Source organism: Lissotriton helveticus, chromosome 7 (assembly GCF_964261635.1).
Source record: "Lissotriton helveticus chromosome 7, aLisHel1.1, whole genome shotgun sequence".
Lineage (NCBI taxonomy): Eukaryota > Metazoa > Chordata > Amphibia > Caudata > Salamandridae > Lissotriton > Lissotriton helveticus.
In genome coordinates, this window is record NC_136068.1 from 1,266,799,842 (window position 1) to 1,266,818,042 (window position 18,201).

The following is an 18,201-nucleotide window of genomic DNA, read 5'->3' on the forward strand; positions in this document are numbered from 1 at the left end:
AGGAATGACTGATTATCTTGTCAAATTATTGCAACACAGATGTGAACTTGATCTTGAAACAAGCTTTTTCCACATGCCCCTTTCTGCTTCACACACCCAGTACCCCCCCATCCTCCCTTTAGTTAATTGCTGCCTTTTCCCACAGCAATACCCTCCATTCCTGAACATGGTCCGATGGCAGACTTTCTTGGTGAGATGTGCATTACGGGCTTCTGTGTTAGGGAGATACAAACGATAGTCTGTGGAGTTACAAGAGTGGCACATGATGATGTACAAGTTTGAAATATTTGATTATGATGGTCTGTGGGAGTAGGAGAGATGTAGAAATGTGTAAAGTGGTAGCTGAACGATGTGTTAGTGTATGTTGTAAGGGTGTATGCCAATGATATCTATGCTATGGTGTTAAAGGAAATGTTCATGAGAGTGTCTGTGGTTGAAAGACATACAGGCAGTGTGAGGGTAGATTGTATGTGGTGGCGTATCTTATTAGTAAGATGGTCTTTACTTATTAAGGCTGATGTAGATGATGGTCAGTGGAGGAAGAGGATGTGGGTGATGTTGATTATGGTCATGGGAGATCTAGATGAGGCGTGGGTTTAGCGGAGATGATGATGAGGGTCTGGAAAGATGCACGCAAACTATAGTCTGTAGGATTAAGAGCGATGTATGTTGCGATTTATGAAATTTTGGGAATTGCTTATAGAAGATAGAAGATCTTGATTGTGAACTGGAGGTTAATACTTTAGTAAACTGGAAAAATAAAAAAGCCTGTAAATGGAATTGCAGCAAAGTGTACTAATGCTCTTGGGCCATGATCAAGCGATATAATACTTCAAATTTGAATCAGATTTCTTTTAGCTCATCTAATATGCATGGGTAAACTACTGTTGCTGTGCTCTAAGCTGACAGCCTAATAGTAAACAGAGAGAAAACGCTAATAGTTTATTTTCCTGATGTCGTGGCATATATTCTACACTCTCCTTTGTCCCTTTCCAGGGCTGGACCCTTCCTGGTATCTGCAGCACGTCATTGTTTGGGACAGACAGACTGATGTCATGTACTACTTCCTTGTAGAGGACTGGCTCTCTGTGGAAAATGAAAAGAATGAAGGAATGGTGGAGAAAGAGGTCCTCGCTGCCTGTAAGTTTTACTGAAAAGAATTTTCATAGCCATATCAGATACCCCATGTGCTACATTCAATGAAGGTGCAACCTATTCCACTCCTGTGAAGAGAAGATTAGCACTCCTGAGATGATAGCCTAAAACTAGAGATTGGTCCCATCCTTTGAGGATAGGATACAGAGGCAGTGTGTCCTTAAGAAAATCTCTTGACCAAGGACAACGAAGAAATGAACCAATTAATGTCCATGGTACCTACAGAAAATGTAAACGGTGCGTTTCGAAGTGTAACAGATCCAGCATACTAGAAGTTTCATATAAAAAGAATACCTGCTGTATATTGGGCATGAAAGCATAGGGGGTGTACTTAAAAAACATAAATAGTAGATAATAAATCTGGCTTAAAGATGAATTATGTACTGCTGTGTGGCTTTAAAAGTACTAATTCAAATCATAGGTTCATGTAGGAATCCTCCTTTTTAGGTCTCGCTGAGCCAGCGCATGCGTGGCTCCGAGACATTTAGTATCAGGGATTTTAAAGTGCTGCCTGGTGGCCTAGCGCTTGCGTTCCCGCGAGCGTGCACGCGCGCAGCCACTATCTGCCTCCCTTCCAGCGTGATCACTTTTTCGTGCTGCTACGTGCATGCGCATCACTAGCGTGTTTTTTTTTACACGCGCGCATCATTAGCGTGTTTTAAAAAAAATGTTTTACATTACTAAAGCTTCCCGTGTCGCAACCAACATTTAGTTAAACAAACCGCTAGTCCATCCTGAAGACTGGAAACAAGGTTCCAGAACGGACGTGTCATGTGGTTTTGTAGCAGGCTTCAAACAGACCATTCTTGTAAACTGGATTACACACATCATGGGTAGCCGTCGTTTCATTCTTTTCTCAAAGACAAGGTTGTATATAAATGGTGCGTTTTTACAATTGTATTTTCCTCTGGTAGGCTTAATTAAGGTTGCAAAGTATGTAAACTTTGTGAAATTGCTTACGAAATAATTTTCTAGGTAAAATATTTTTTTCAAGACATTTTATCCAGTGAAACTGTGAAAGTGTTTTTTGCTGCGATTGTTTTCAGGGACAAACTCGTTTTGCAGGACTTTTATCACAGGTACAGCGACATTTGCAAAGTTGTCAAAAATACAAACTTTGCAAAGACAAAACTTTGCATTTAGCCCCTTTATTTATTCCTGAGCATTTTCTTTGGTGGTTTTCTTTTTTTGGAGATAGTCATAGTTCAGAAAGATGGTGTAAATGAGAATTGGGAACAGTTCTTAACGATACGTGGATTGGATCACTCGGAGTCTGTAGCTGCAGGACAGTATCTTCCACAAATGTAGTAATTTAGTAATTCTGATGTACTCACCACTGCTGCCACGGTCTACGCAGGAGATGAGTTCTTCTGTTTTTTTTTTCTTGCGATTTGATTCTTTCGTCCCTAAACAGAAACTACAAATTGAAATGGGATCAGTTTGCGGCTGTTGGCAAAAAAAGAAGCAGCTAAGTAAAAGTTCATCTACACAGACCTAAATAAGTTGGCTTACCTTCCTACGGTACAACCCAGTTAAAAATTCGGCTCAAACAGCAGAAACTTAAGCTAAGAGTACTATGTATAGTCAATTTTGGAACACCCTACATGAGTTTGATTTATCATTCAGTAAGCAAGAGTGTGTATCACGGTTGAGCACAAAAGGTATTCGCATTGAAGCTTGGCTGATGCTATCCTGTACACAGAAAATGTACCTTCCCTACGAACCTGAAGACTCCTCTTATTAACCTACAAGCCACCTCTACTTGAAAACAGGTAGGTGGCACTTCAAATGCAAGTACAATTCAACAATAAGAAATACAGCACGATCAACATATTTGAAAGAAAACTTCTTGAGGAAAAACCTACAACAACAAAAAAAGTATGAAAAACCTACCTTGAAGAAAAACAAATTTTAAAATATGCTACTCTCACCATTGGAAACTAACCTAAAGTACAAAGGTCATTAGAAAGTTTAACAGCTCAAAAGAACCCAAAAATGATTTTAGCAGACATTGTGCCATGCAAAATGTAATGTTCAAAAATGAAAAAAGCTAATTCTGGGACATGGGTGACTCAGTTTTGATAAAAATAGAAATAAATAATTGAGCAAAAGCTTTAAATTGAACGTTGTGGTATTCTTAAGCAGGTCACACAAAGGACTACTCTGCCCTGCCTGCAGGAAAGAAGCAGTCATGTTTGTGAAGAAGAACATACAACGAAGTAGCAAAATGCACAGCTTACGTTTCCAAATAACCATTGCGACAAATCTATTTACCCATTTGATCTCCTTAAGTGTTCCTACGAGGATCTGGGCTGAACAGTACCTCCAAGAACAAGGTATGCAAGATCTTTTGAAGTTCCTCGACCTAAGGTACAATTGAAGGAGACTAGGCCATCCCCCTAACGTATGTATTGCGACTTATATAGCGCACGTATCACCCGAAGGTATCAAGGCGCTTGCTTAGGGAACCCGTCCTGGTATTCCCCTGTGAGATACCCTGGCAGGGTATCCACAAGGTGAAAGCCAGGCATCCCGCCGCGAGGGGCCGTAGTGGAGATTAAGCAAGCTATTGCCCAGAGTCGCAGAGTGTGACCCCGTGAGTCGAGTAGGCACCGGAGCAAGAATTGTCGAGTCCGTGGAATTTTGAGCCCGAGACCCGCCGAGGCGGGGAATCGAACCCTGGTCCACGGCTGATCTCAGCTTCCGGGTCTGCCGCCTCTAACCACTGAGCCACGCTTCTCCAACTAACGCTTCCCACTGCCAACAATAATCTCAATACCCCATACTCTAGTGTTGTAAACCCACTAGAACCCACGGAGGAAAGCAATCAATCAATCAATCAATCCCTTTACTGAAATTGGCCATTGTGTAGACAAAAGTTGTCAGCCACCTCATAAAAGTGCTCACAGAAGAGGCTGCCTCATAGTTTGCCTTCATATTATACTATAGATTGGACAGCAATAACACGTTCAAGAGTTCATGTGTGCTTCATTACATTTAACTCTAAAAACTACTTTTAGTCAATCACCCAGTAATCTCTTCATTTCCATGCCAGATTCATAAAGCCAATATTCATAGACAACTACCCAAAACAAATACACAATAAAAAAAAAAAAACAATTGCTAATTCTAGCGCTGTGAATGCAGTGCGTCAAACCTAAACTAAAACTGGAGTAATCAGATAAGTTTCTATAGTACAAGTACATGCATATTAAGTGAAGACACAAAAAGGTTTTCTCATCTAAGCAGGACAATTCATCGCATACGGTTAATAAACGATTAAAATGGGAACAAAGATGATAAAACTACTTTTCCATGTCGAAATGTCAACAATCTCAAATTAAACAAGCATTGCTATAGCCAATAGGTCTCGCTTGTGGGACCGTATAAGTATTTAGTTATGCAGCACAATATCCTTGGTTCAACAGCATCAACTGTTGCATGGGTAAACACTTATAAGGTCCCAAAGGCGAGGCCTATTGGCTATGCCAATGGTTGGTAATGTAACTTTCCACTCATTAGACGGAGACCACTTATAGAGAAGGTTGAGAGCCATGGATGCTGACCAGCCGCGGTCCGTGCAGGTAACAGCAGTGGGGCCAGATAAGGGGAAATAAGGGGGGATTTCGAGGGACGATTCAGAGGGGAAATTAATTATTTATTCAATTTTCTCTCTGCATCGTCCCTTGAAATCCCCCCATACCCGGCCCACCGCTGTTATCTGCACGGACCGCGTCTGGTGCTGACAGCTATCAAGCTCATCTACACTGGGGCTAAAACAGCAGTTAGTTGCGAAGTCAATGGCACTTTATGCTGCTTAGTGAGGGGAGCATGGGGAATGTATCCTGGTAGCACTGCGGGTAATACTCTGTCTTTCAGAATTCGATGATCATGACCAGCTGTAGGCAGATTCCCCAGGGGCATATTTACAAGGGCTTTATCTAAAACTATCGCCCTATTTACAAGAGGGTGCTAACATGCATAATCACGTTAGCACCCTTTTTCCCAACGCCTCCCTTTGCATCTCTAATGAGATGCAAAGTGGGCGTCACTGGGTGTACCCCGGATGGACTACTAAATATCGCTGATGTTCACATCGTGATATTTACAAGGCTGCCCCAGCATTTTAGCACACGTTAGTTTTTGGAGAAAACTGCTGTTTTCTCCGAAAACTAACGTCTGCTAAAATGCAGACTTACCTATCCCTAACATTGGGGTGGATTATGCTGATACGACCCTGTGGGTCGTATGAGCAAGGTTATCGCCGTTTTGCAGGGAACATCGCTGGGAAACCAGCGTTGTTCCCTGCAAAACAGAGATAACCTCGCTATCTCTGGAATTTTTATTGCCCTGGAGAAACACGTTGTTACTAACGCGCTACCAGGGCGATAAATTCCAGAGATAGCCTGCGATAACAAAATTATCGCTAAGCATGGTCAGTAATAATTGTCGCTGGTAATATGCCCCTTTGTTCTTTAATCTTCTGTAAGAGGATGCAAAATGGAATGAAGGCAGGATACCTTGGAGCACAAAAATTCCGCGTCCAGGGCAACGAGGAATGCACAGAACTGGGGGATTCTTGAAGCTGAAATTATTTTTTTACCTACTGCTTCTAGGTCATAGCAGTGAGTAACAGGATTTAGAATCTGGTATTCATGATGTGCATACCATCCATAACAGAACCAGTATAGAAAAGGTTTGTTAGGTCTCTCTTTACCATCCCCAATTGTAACCCAGTTTCTGCATTGAGATTGAAGTTAGGATGGAGTCATGTGGAACCAGGGCAACAGTAACAGAAATGGAAAATCCAAACTAAAACAGTGCAAGAGCAGAGCTAGAGAAATGAACATTGAAAACTAAGTGTACCTAATTTACATAGGCAGTTACAGTATTGAAACAATGGGTCACAATTTTAATTTGAAGCTCATATTAAGAAACTAAGAGTACTTCGAGGGTCTCCTTAAGGGAGAATACATGAATGATATTATCTAATCTTGAAACATATACCCTGTTTGAAATCCCTATTTTAAAGAAGAAAATACATAGACATATTTGTCAAGCCAGAAATCTTATAGCGGGCACATATGTCAATGCATTAATGTGTTGAATAGAAATGGAATTGTACTTTCTGTCAGAAGTTATGGTGAATTGCGAACACCAGCGATATGAGGGGAAGACTCTTGAAGCCATTGTCTGAACTATGGTGTGAGGCCTTTTATTCGGCTCCCAAGGTAATAACAAGTTACTGTGCTTCAATTGTGACATTTAATATCATTTACAACTGGTTTCGGGGGAGCACAGTGTTATTGCACTCCAACTGCATGCTCGATTACTCCCCTTTACCATGTAACTGTTCCAGGATACTTAGGTCAGATAGGCAAGACTTAATCGAGATTTACTCAAGATGTGTGATTAGACAAAACAAACAATGGCTAATAATTTCTCCTACAAAGCAATGCTTAATTTTTAAGTAAAACATTCTCTACTCCAAACACAGGTAGCCAGAGAAAATCAGATAGGTGAAACACCTTCTGAACCACTTCTTGGCTCCTAAGTGCTAGGCACCGTCGTTTTACTTAACATTGAGCCCTATAGTCAATGTTGTCCAAAGGGGCACTTCTAGGTCGTTCCCAAGGAACTTCCCATTAGGCACTCCCTGGAACACAACTAAAGTTAGTTCACCAAAAGTATCTCACAAAGGTATTTCAAACGAACTGCACGTACCAAAACTACCTGTTCGGAAATTTTGATTTGCTGTGACTTGGTTTTGGTCGTTTAACTGAGGAACGTGCTCTGTATTGTGCACCTGTTCACCAAACACGAAAGCAAAGTACAAGGGAAGGGAAGGATGGCTGCACAAGACATGCTGAGAATTTCCTTTGTGATATATTGTATCACAGACAGCAAAAATAGCTTTTTTTCTAATCAATGAGAACATGCATTTCAATTATTCCTCAACCTAAAATATAGTTTGATTTGTGCCTCCTAAAAAATATTGACATTGTGAAATGCATGAGTCACGAATACTGAAAACTGTTGAACTTTATGTCGTCAAAAGAAATGTAAATATTGTTCTCCAGCATATCTTTTAAGTAAATGAATGGAGAAACATGATTGTAAACTTAAAACAATATTACTTGTAGATCTGATGCTGTAAAAGGTGGTGAAATGGTACAGATAGTTCATCTGATGCTAATGAGGTTAAAGTGGTATGGATTCTGGATATGATGATTAAGTTGGTGGAACTTATATGGGTCCTGGATCTGGGAAAGAGGATGTTGTCAACAGTTATATCAACTATGCATTTGATGCTGGTGAGGTTGGAGAAAGTGATATGAATGCAGAGTATATTGTGATGAAGCTGATGGGTGTGTTTCAGGCCTGACGATGTTGAGGGTGGTGGCAGTGATATCAAAGAAGGGGCTCATTACAGAGATACTTATCGGCAGGGATGTATGTCATTACTACGCGGTGTTTACACCGCGCTACCATTACAACACAGTAATCACAACACAAGTCGTTACAACGACTTGCGTTGGAAGGTGCTGGATTGTGGATTATTTTAATTTTCTATTCCAACTCCAGCCCACGTAACAGTAGGGAAGGTATTGGAACAGAAAATTAAACTATTCCTTGAGCAAGAGCGCCATCCAGCGCAAGTCGTAGTAACGACTTGCGTTGTGATGGCTGCGTCGTAAAGGCCCTGCGGTGTAAACACCGCGTTGTAAAGGATGTTTCCCATTGTCAGAGATATTTATTGTCGACCTGATGCCAGGGACTGGATGATGAGAAGGTCTTTTGAGTCCACTTCTAATTGCCCAATGAAAAGGGCGACTTTTCCCAGTAGCCAAGATGCCATACTGCACAGAATAGCACATGTGAAATGTATCGAGCGACTCTTTAATAGGGTTACTTTTAGGAGGAAACCCCCACAAAGGAGACAACCTTTTGGCAAAATTGTAGCACTTTTGCTTTTGGATGAATTCTAATACTGAAGTAATCAGCATGGCATCAAACACCAGGATGGAGAACAGAACTAAGCAAGGATTCCAGGCATGGAATAAAGAAGATCCAAACTGCAAGCAGCAAACATCTATGACAAAAATAGTGTGAATGGGGCAAAGAACGCTACCAGAAAAAAGGAACAAATGGGTTTCATGCATCTTTTTCTCATGATTACCTATGTAGGACATAACAAGAAATGGTTCTTCTCCATCTAGGATGGGTAACCTTGAATTACACCCTGTTGACAGACCGCAATGTTGGAAAGGGCTGGATATATGGCTTGTCCATGTCCCTTTCTGGAAAGTCATGGCAGTTGCTTGGTAATCAAAGACAAAACCCTTTTTTCCACACTGAATTCTAGAGTCCCACCACCAGCCTTTGTGCCTGGCAGTCCAGTTGGGTCTTGGATAACTCTTCTGGGTGATTGTAAGCATTGTGTCATCAGAGCAGTTTGGGTGGTGCTCACACTGACCCAGGAACTGAACTTGGCATCCTTGAACAAGGCAGCCGTCAGCACAAGGAGTGCTTCTTCCCTGAATAAGCAAAGCATTTGTTTGATGAGTTCTTGACAATGCCCTTGGTAGCTATGTAACACATAATAATGATGATAAGGTTTGTGACAGTGGGTTCAATGGTGCGTCTGAAGGCGATTACATTTGTGTGTTGTTGGCAGTCTTTGTGTTTATAAAGTTTGTGGCAGCAATTTTGATGGTGAATACAATTGTGGTGAGTATGGTGGCAGTGATATTGGTGGTGATCTAATGGTGATGAGGTGCCTGCAGTTATTTTGTTAGCATATAAAACAGAAGTAAGATTTGTGGCTGTAATAGGAATGATTGATCTGATTCAGATGAAATGAGTGATAACTGTTGTCCTTGGTGAATCTGAATGTGGTTAGTCAGTGATATCAATGATAGATTTGATTAGAGTGAAGTGGGTATTAATGGAATCAGTGGTTGATGCAATTGTAGATATATTCACAACCAAAATGTCAATGGAGGATCAGTTGATTGTATTGTTGTGGGCCTTGATATTGATAGTGTGTTTGAAGCTGGGGAAGTGGGAGCAAGAAGACTGTTCCTGGACATGATGATTTTAAGTTTGCTGGCAGAGATGTCAGTGGTAGAACTCATTATAATCAGTGAAATGAGTGGCATTCATATTGTTATAGTTGATCTGACTGTGATGAGATTTATAGCAGTAATTTTAAAAGTGGATTTGATGATGGTAAGCTTGAAGGCTGGATATTGACGATGATTCTGATGGTGGCATAGTTGGTAGCATTTGATTTCAGTGGTGAACTTGATAGTGGTGAGATAAGTTCCAGTGATATCCATATTGGATCTGAATCTTGTAAAGGCAGTGATTGTAATTCTGATGCTGGACATAATAATGGTAGAGTTAGTGCCAGTTATGTCGACCTCAATTCTTTTTTTGTTGTCGGTTGGATACCACTAACAAAGAATGTTTACTTTGTCGATTGCAGGTCCTCACGAGCTGCGTACATTTTCTCGCATTTTCCCAGCTCAACTGCGCCTTGGCTTCTCTGATTGGCATCTCTGGTTATCTGCTTGGGGTCGACCCCCTCACAGCCGCTTCACCCATGTGCAGAGAATCACATGCTGCATGTGCACAGTTTACTTATTCATGGCTACATGTGTTCTATGGTATGGATCTGTGGGTGTTGTGGGGAAGAGGTACGTGTTGCATATATTTCAATTAGACTATTAGATAAGAACATTGTTTAAGGCAGTAACAGAGTAATTCATGAATAGAAGGTGGGGAAAATGATGGTGAGGTGAGAAACCCTGGCAGGTTCTGTGAGAAAAGGTATGCAAGATTGAAAAAGTAGCTTAAATGAGGATTCAAGGGAATTAGGACCATATCTATTGAATTTAAAAAAAGTAGCATCTGAAAATATTGTGGGGTAGAGTGAAATCAAGAGACTGTGGGAGGAAATGTGTACACTATAAGCGCATGGGATGAAGGACTATTTTGGTATTGGATTCAGCAATAATGATGTTTAGGTGAAAGGAGTCCATGTGTTTTACTGTAAGGTGTTCAGATGTTAGGGTGCACCAAATTAGGATGTTACATTTCAGCCGGGCGGGGACTTGAGTGTAGCAGAAAGGGATGTTGGAGTGCACCAATCCATTTGGGGTGGAAGAAATTCAGATCTTGATATAAAATAGGTTCATATTTTGTTGTGTATGAACTTCAGATGTTGATGTACAGTTGGTCCAGGATATTGGAGTGCTCTGAATTTGAATGATGCGGTGCCACATATTTTTTATTCTGCTTTTATTCAACAGGCTGTTACATGAGGCTCAGTGATTCTGGGCTCTAGTAGTAACTCCTTTCTTTTTGGTCTTGCTGGCAGTGTTCCCCTGGGAAGTCAGACCCCAGTGACAGTAGAGAGCATTGCTGTAGGGATGGTTGTTGCTGTGATGGTCTTTCCGGTGCAGTTGCTATTCACGTTCCTCTTCAGGCAGACGCACAGTAAGGTAGAGTACCAGTATCCTTCTTTATTTTGTCCAACCAGATGGCACCTCTGCTCCCACACAAAAGCAGATCCACCTTTTACCCAAATAAGCTTTGGAGTAATATTTACTTCAAACTACTAAAACTAAGAGCTAGGAACTCGCTCAAGTCCATGCTCACAAGACCAGCCACTGTGACAGACTAGCCACAAAGCAACGCCAGGGTGATATTACCCATAACCAAGGCTCCTTAATTTTAGTTATTATCTATTTTTATACACAAATACAGACTTTGGTTTTTTTTGTTTAACTTTTTTTTTTTTTGTTTAACTTTTTTTTTTTTTTTGTCCTCATAACCACCATGTAGACAAAGTGCCAAAAGGAATCAACGGAGAATAACTGACTCAGTTTAGCTAAAAAACTGGAGGGGACACATATCTTATGGAGGCCAACTATCCCACAGTCTTCCACCGTGATCCAAAGAAGCACAAAGTCTTTAATTTGCCAACCCGCAGCAAATCTTGGGGTAGTTTTAGCAGCCAAATGGGAGCTGGGCATGAACCGGGTAGCGGCTGTTCCAATGGTGCAGAATAAAAGAGCACCTGAGGAGATCAATCATTGGACTCGGGGGGGGGGGGGGGGGGGGGAACAAAAAAACAAATACGTCACTGAAGCCACGTTAGTAGGTGCCAAAATGCCCTTTTTCTGCGATTACCGGCTCTGGCCATATCTGTGACAGAGGTCTGCAGGACAGAATTTTGCCAATCTCTAAAGGTGGGTGGTGAGGAGTCTTTCCATTTCCTGCAGATCTCTCTTCTTGCGAGCAAGATGGAATAAAAAACTAAACATCTGGGTAGGTGTTGTACTCCTTCCAAGACTCCAAAGATAATCAGGGGCAAATCCATTGTGACAGGTCTTCCTAAAGACTCAGAAAGGCACTTGCTGATATCCTGCCAAAACACTGTTAGTTCCGGGCAGTCCAAGAACATATGAGTATCCGAAGCAGCAATCAAACCACATTTTGCGCAGGACACTAGCTGTCCTCCTACAAATTTAGAAAGTCTTGAGGGGGAGTAATACGCCCTATAAAGGGCGAAGATGTGATTTCTGCGAAGCCATGATGGCTTGACAATGCTCCACAGAAGCTCGATAGAAGACTTCCAAAGAATTTGTAGATTCAGATCCACCAGAACAGAACCCCATAATGACTCTGGCAAGACAAAGTCTCCATCTGCCTCCTCCATAATAAAGTTATACCATCTAGATATTTCTTTCTTTTCTGGACCTCTGTTTAGTAAGTCAGAGATAAATGGGCTATGTCCACCAATTTTAAACTTATTTTTATTGGCAAGAGATGCTTTATAGGCTGCAGTCCAACTATACATCTGGATATATTTGAAGCGTGAAAAATTATGGCCAACCTTGGCTTGTAAATGTTCCCATGATAATAGATCACCCTCGTAGAAAAGGTCACCGCAAACCTCCATGTCTGCCTCTCTCAGAGGAATTGCCAAGATGTCATCAAGCCAGACAGGACTTTCAGGCAAGTCCCACAACGGAGTTTTTTCACAAAAGTAATTTACTTTTATTGATTTCATGATTTCAGCCCATGTTCGGGCAAGATCCTGTAGAGTCTTCAGTTTAATTTGTTTGAAAAACGTAGGATTTCCAAACTTAAAAAGAAAACTAGAGTGATAAACATTTTCCCCCTCCAACATAGCTGCATACATCATGCCCACCCCCGAGGCGTCGAGATTCTTCAACAACATCCTTGAGTGAGACAGTTGAAAGGCCCAAGCATAGATTTTTAAATCTGGAGCCGCCAACCCACCCTTTTCACGTCGCCGTCTTAGTTTTTTCCAAGCGATACGTGGAAGATGGTTGTGCCAAATAAAAGATGAAACATTTGATTGAAATCTGGCTAAAATATTTTGATCAAAGTATAGGGGAATGGTGTTAAATAAAAAAGATACTTTTGGCAAAATAGACATTTTGATAAGATTGACCCTACCTATTAATGAGAGAGGGAGATGCGACCAAGATTGGAGAAGCGTACGGCAGTCTTTAAGTACTGTGGACAAATTAACTTGGACTATTTTGTTTATATCTTTTACAATTGTTAAACCTAAGTAACGCATTGAAGTGCCAGGATGGAGTTCCATAGGAAGATTTTCATCATTCCAAATAAGCATTTCCGTTTTGGCTGCGTTTATCTCATACCCCGACACCTGTCCAAAAGCGTGAGCCAATTTCACTATAGCCGGGAGAGCCGTAGCGGCCTCTGATGTTAATATAAGTACGTCGTCGGCATATAGTGCCACCTTCCTCGACCAGCCTTGATAGTTAAATGGTTTGATGGAGTTCTCCTCCCTTAGGTACTGCGCAAAAGGCTCGATGTAAAAATCAACAAGCATTGAAAATGCAATAGGTCTCGCAGCATTAGAGTTAGTGCTTTTAGAATTGTTTATGGGTTTTTTTTGTAAATCTTTAGCATTTTTGTTTCCTGTAGCCAATGCTAAAGAATTTAAAAAAAAAAAAGCCATAAACATTTTTAAAAGCTCTGAAATGCAGTCTGAAATGCTGGATATATATTCAGTACAGATACACTATATTGTTAATGAAGACATAGGATATAATATGTTGTACTGTATACACACAATTAGATGGGAACGTGCTGTGTGTGTCAGCGATTGAATGTGGAGGTGATGGTGGATGTGGTGGTGGATGTGGTGGTGGATTCGGTGGATGTGGTGGTGGTGGATGTGGTGGTGGATGTGGTGGTGGATGTGGTGGTGGATGTGGTGGTGGATGTGGTGGTGGATGTGGATGCGGTGGATGTGGTGGGATGTGGTGGTGGATGTGTTGGTGGTGGATGTGGTGGTGGATGTGGTGGTGGATGTGGTGGTGGATGCGGAGGTGGAGGATGTGGTGGATGTGGTGGTGGTGGATGCGGTGGATGTGGTGGTGGATGTGGTGGATATGGTGGTGGATGTGGTGGTGGTGGGTGTGGTTGATGTGGTGGTGGATGCGGTGGATGTGGTGGTGGTGGATGTGGTGGTGGATGCAGTGGTGGATGCGGTGGTGAATGTGGCGGTGGATGTCATGGTGGATGTGGAGGTGGTGGTGGATGTGGTGGTGGATGTGGTGGTGGATGTGGTGGTGATGGTGGATGTGGTGGTGGATGCGGTGGATGTGTTGATGGTGGATGTGGTGGTGGTGGACGTGTTGGTGGTGGTGGCTGCGGAGGTGGTGGATGTGGTGGTGGTAGATTGTGGTGTTGGTGGTGGTAGATTGTGGTGTTGGTGGTGGACGTGGTGGTGGTGGACGTGGTGGTGGTGGACGTGTTGGTGGTGGACATGGTGGTGGTGGACGTGTTGGTGGTGGACATGGTGGTGGTGGACGTGGTGGTGGTGGACGTGGTGGTGGTGGACGTGGTGGTGGTGGACGTGTTGGTGGTGGTGGATGTGGATGTGGTGGTGGTAGATTGTGGTGTTGGTGGTGGTAGATTGTGGTGTTGGTGGTGGACGTGGTGGTGGTGGACGTGGTGGTGGTGGACGTGGTGGTGGTGGACGTGGTGGACGTGTTGGTGGTGGACGTGGTGGTGGTGGACGAGGTGGTGGATGTGGTGGTGGTGGACGTGGTGGTGGACGTGGTGGTGGACGTGGTGGTGGATGTGGTGGTGGACGCGGTGGTGGTGGATTGTGGTGTTGGTGGTGGACTTGGTGGGCGACATGGTGGTGGACTTGGTGGGCGACATGGTGGTGGACTTGGTGGGCGACATGGTGGTGGACTTGGTGGGCGACATGGTGGTGGGCGACATGGTGGTGGGCGACATGGTGGTGGGCGACATGGTGGTGGGCGACATGGTGGTGGGCGACATGGTGGTGGACAAAGTGGTGGTGGACAAAGTGGTGGTCGATGTGGTGAATGTGGTGGTGGTGGACATGGTGGTGGTGGACATGGTGGTGGACATGGTGGTGGTGGTGGACATGGTGGTGGTGGTGGACATGGTGGTGGACGTGGTGGTGGTGGAGGTGGGTGTGGTGGTGGTGGATGTGGTGGATGTAGTGGACATGGTGGTGGTGGATGTGGTGGTGGACGGGGTGGTGATGGACGTGGACGTGGTGGTGGTAGATTGCAGGGACGGTGTTCAAAGCGGATCTTTGTTTATGCTGAGGTTGTAGAACGTAGCATGGCTGCACACTGAGATTGCTTTTGGGAAGATTGATTCGCCACACTACGTATTTGATATGAACAAAAGGATCCTGCAATAACATAACGACTGTTCAGGCTAAGATTAACTGGATAAGGATACAACAGTAGCACTTTAATAACCTCATATAGATACAGGAACTGAGATTTATAATCACACTACAAAAGCCTTGAGAAAGCCCGAAGGGGGCGAAACGCGTGTCGGCTGTGGACCATAGCGTTTGCAAAATAAAGGCTTGAATTTTCTACACCTTCTGGTTTTGTGGAATTGGCTTCTGATCAAGGATATGGACTATCTGTGAAACGCTATAATAGCGAAGGGATCAAAGTGACTATCTTGGAAGTGCACTGGTGTTCTATTTACTTGGCATATAACCACAACTCATCTGGCATAGCTACTTTACTGTAATAATGTATTACACTTGTGATGCCGCATTGCCAGCAGGCAGATTGAAAGGCAAGGTTAGCAAGCCAGGCCGTTGTTTAAATAATTAAAGGTGTAACTAGCATTCCAGCTTTGTTCTGGTCTCTTTTAAAAAAAAATAGTTATTGGTTCACAAGGTGACTTTTATGGCACTCTATTGCACTGCTGAAGTCATTACAAGAACTAAGAATTTTGCAGTTTACCACACGTGGACTTGCACCTTCTTTTCAAAGTGCCTTACATTAAATTGTTTAAAGTATAGTTTCCAGCTATTTATAACGTGCATATTGGCATTGGCTTTATTTTCACAGCATACATTTTATACTTATTTATATGCTGCAGTGGTGTCTCTTTATAAAGAAGAGCATGGCAATGAGGATTTAAAATAGGGTTTGGGTTGTGACTTTTCAGAAAGAGCACTGCTTTAGCCCAAGTTCCTCTTTGTAATGAGGGAATTCCTTGGCGATTTGCAATATCCTTATACTGTAGTCCATACTTCATCCCATATTTTTTTACATGTCTTACTAATAATATATAAGGCTGTGTTATCGTCCATGAATGCCATCTTAGGCCTCTAGTGATATTTACACACCACTTTCGTAGGCCTCATTGTTTACCTCGTCAGATTGTTTCTTACGTCATATCAATACCTTAATGGCATTAACAGACTGCAATGCACAGTTAGCCAGTATAAACCCTCTATGTATATATCCATTTCGGATAATCAGAACATATACGAACTGTTGGACAACCAATGTGCTAGAGAATATTGTATTTAAGTTAAAGCAGTAGTTAGGGCATGGACAGGCTAGAATTCACTTGTCACTATAGCGCCTCTCTATACATCTTTGCAAACCAGGAGTTTCCTCCAGGTAGCATAGGTTGCATAGACTAGATAAGCAAGTTTATACGACCAAGGCGCATAATTTAGTGTGCCGACTACATTTCTGCTTCTGTTTTCTGTGTTTTTGTAGGTCTCTAGTTGCTTAACTTACTTACAAGTGGCAGTACGTCAGCAAATTGCTGTAAAAAATGAATTAGTAAGAACAATGCGACTCTGGAATCTTGGTCGTTATAAAAGGCCCTGCATTATCATGCACGCATATAAAACACTTCTCGTCTCAACAACGGTGCCTACAGAAACAGCATCGAAAGCAGAGCACAGCTACACCTCCCCTACAGATGAAAAACATATGCATATTAAGCCAATTGTTATTATCTTCTTGAAATGGTCTCACTCGTAATGAAGGGAGAAGCGCAAAGCACATTTTGGACACAAGGAATGCAGCTTTAGTTTTCTGTAAGTGACTGCAAACAGAGGGTGAAAAAAAAGCAGACGTTGTTTGCTCTGACCTCATGGGTAATGTGTCGCTTGTGCAGGAAGTGGTTGAATGTAAGGATACCTTAGCTTAATACACCGGCTCACTTGACCCGAATGATGGTTTATCTCAGAATTCCACCTCAGCTTCACTGCTGTCGCTAAACTTTCCCGACATAAACACGAAGTAGATTACAATTGAGAGAATTACCATTTGGTGACAGGGGAGGGAACTTTTCATTTGAGACTTCTGATGAGACTGCGTTTTTAAAATAATAATACTTTGCAGTACTATATACGCTGTGCCCAACAAATGGTGCAAGAGTTTTTTGATGACTTAAAAAGAAGGCGTATCAGCGTTCTGAAACAAAGCACGTATAGTCTCGGAACTTCCCAATATTAAGGCACATGAGGTCTGCACTCACGACTCTCTAAGGATTCGATGGAAAGTCCATTGGCAGAGTACCCTTTATGAACAAGCGAGAATGGAGTGAGAGGAAAAATAAATTGAGTGGAAAGAGGACAGAAAGCAAGGACTGGGCGAGAAGGGAGGGGGGAATGCCAGTAGGAAGGGAGGGGGTGACAAATGATCAGCATTTGGCGGCTGCTTTGATGTTCTCAGAGGCCATGCGGCTCACGGAGAACATCAAAGCGGCAGAGAGGAGGGGCTGGGGAGGGAAAGGGCACAGTGAGGTGAGAGGATGGAGGGAGCCAGAGATTGGGAGGAAGGATGCCGAGGGAGGCGGGGCTGGCAGAGGAAGCCAGAGTGGGTGCACACGCATCTATGCATCTTCCAGGAGTGTGCCTGGAAGTATGTATTCATGCGTCCACCTTGTATGAATGGATGGATGAGGGCGAAGGTTGAATATGTGCTGTGAGTACCTTGAGGGGTGAGCATGCAGCTGGTGTACGCGTGCAGCTGTGTGCAGTTTGTAGGCGAGTGTGCGCCTTTGTACGCGTATGTGCTGAGATTCTGACGGTGCTGGGTATTGCTTGCAATTTCCGCATTTCTTACGCCGTCATCCAACAGTATATACATATTCGTAATGTTGTGTTTAAAGGATTTAGAAACGGGAATTAAAAGAGTCAAAAAAGCATAAAAAATGCTAAAGATAAGAACGATAATGCTCGACAAGTAACTAATCTCAGAGATCTGCTGCTTCTAGCTGGTCAGGCGAGGGAGGAGTTTATTTTCCGAAGACGACCGAAGGTCAGGGGTTGCGTATTCCGGAGATTACTGCCAATTATATACCTGCCTATTCCCCGAAGATTACGAAGAGCAGAGGGTTGCACATATTATATGAAATACCAAATATTACTTAAAACCCACTGACTTTCTCTTCTATGCGGTGGCTCGTGCCGCTCCCTATAACAGAGGGATGCAGATTGTTTTAAGAGAAGCACACAGAGCGGTGTGGGTGGGCATGAAGCTGTTCCCTGTAGCATTATAGGATACAGTGGCTACAAAGATGCAGGACTGTCACATTTCCAGGAGTGGCCGAGTCCAGTGCTAACCCATAGAGAACAGCACAGAGGCAAGCGTAGACCTGCGGCAAAGGTGTGCAGCCCAGCCCGGAAAGATTGCCAGTAAATTGCGCTCAGCCTGG

At 43.0% G+C, this 18,201-nt stretch overlaps 1 protein-coding gene across 1 annotated transcript in view; it reads left to right on the plus strand.

The window, feature by feature from the left end:
- Window positions 1–18,201, plus strand: part of LOC144769444 (polycystin-1-like) — a 640,821-nt gene that overhangs the window by 426,121 nt on the left and 196,499 nt on the right. Inside the window, exons 35-37 of the mRNA XM_078653538.1 lie at window positions 997–1,140; window positions 9,647–9,857; window positions 10,541–10,664. Coding sequence (XP_078509664.1) covers window positions 997–1,140; window positions 9,647–9,857; window positions 10,541–10,664 — 479 coding nt within the window. The remainder of the gene's footprint in view (window positions 1–996; window positions 1,141–9,646; window positions 9,858–10,540; window positions 10,665–18,201) is intronic.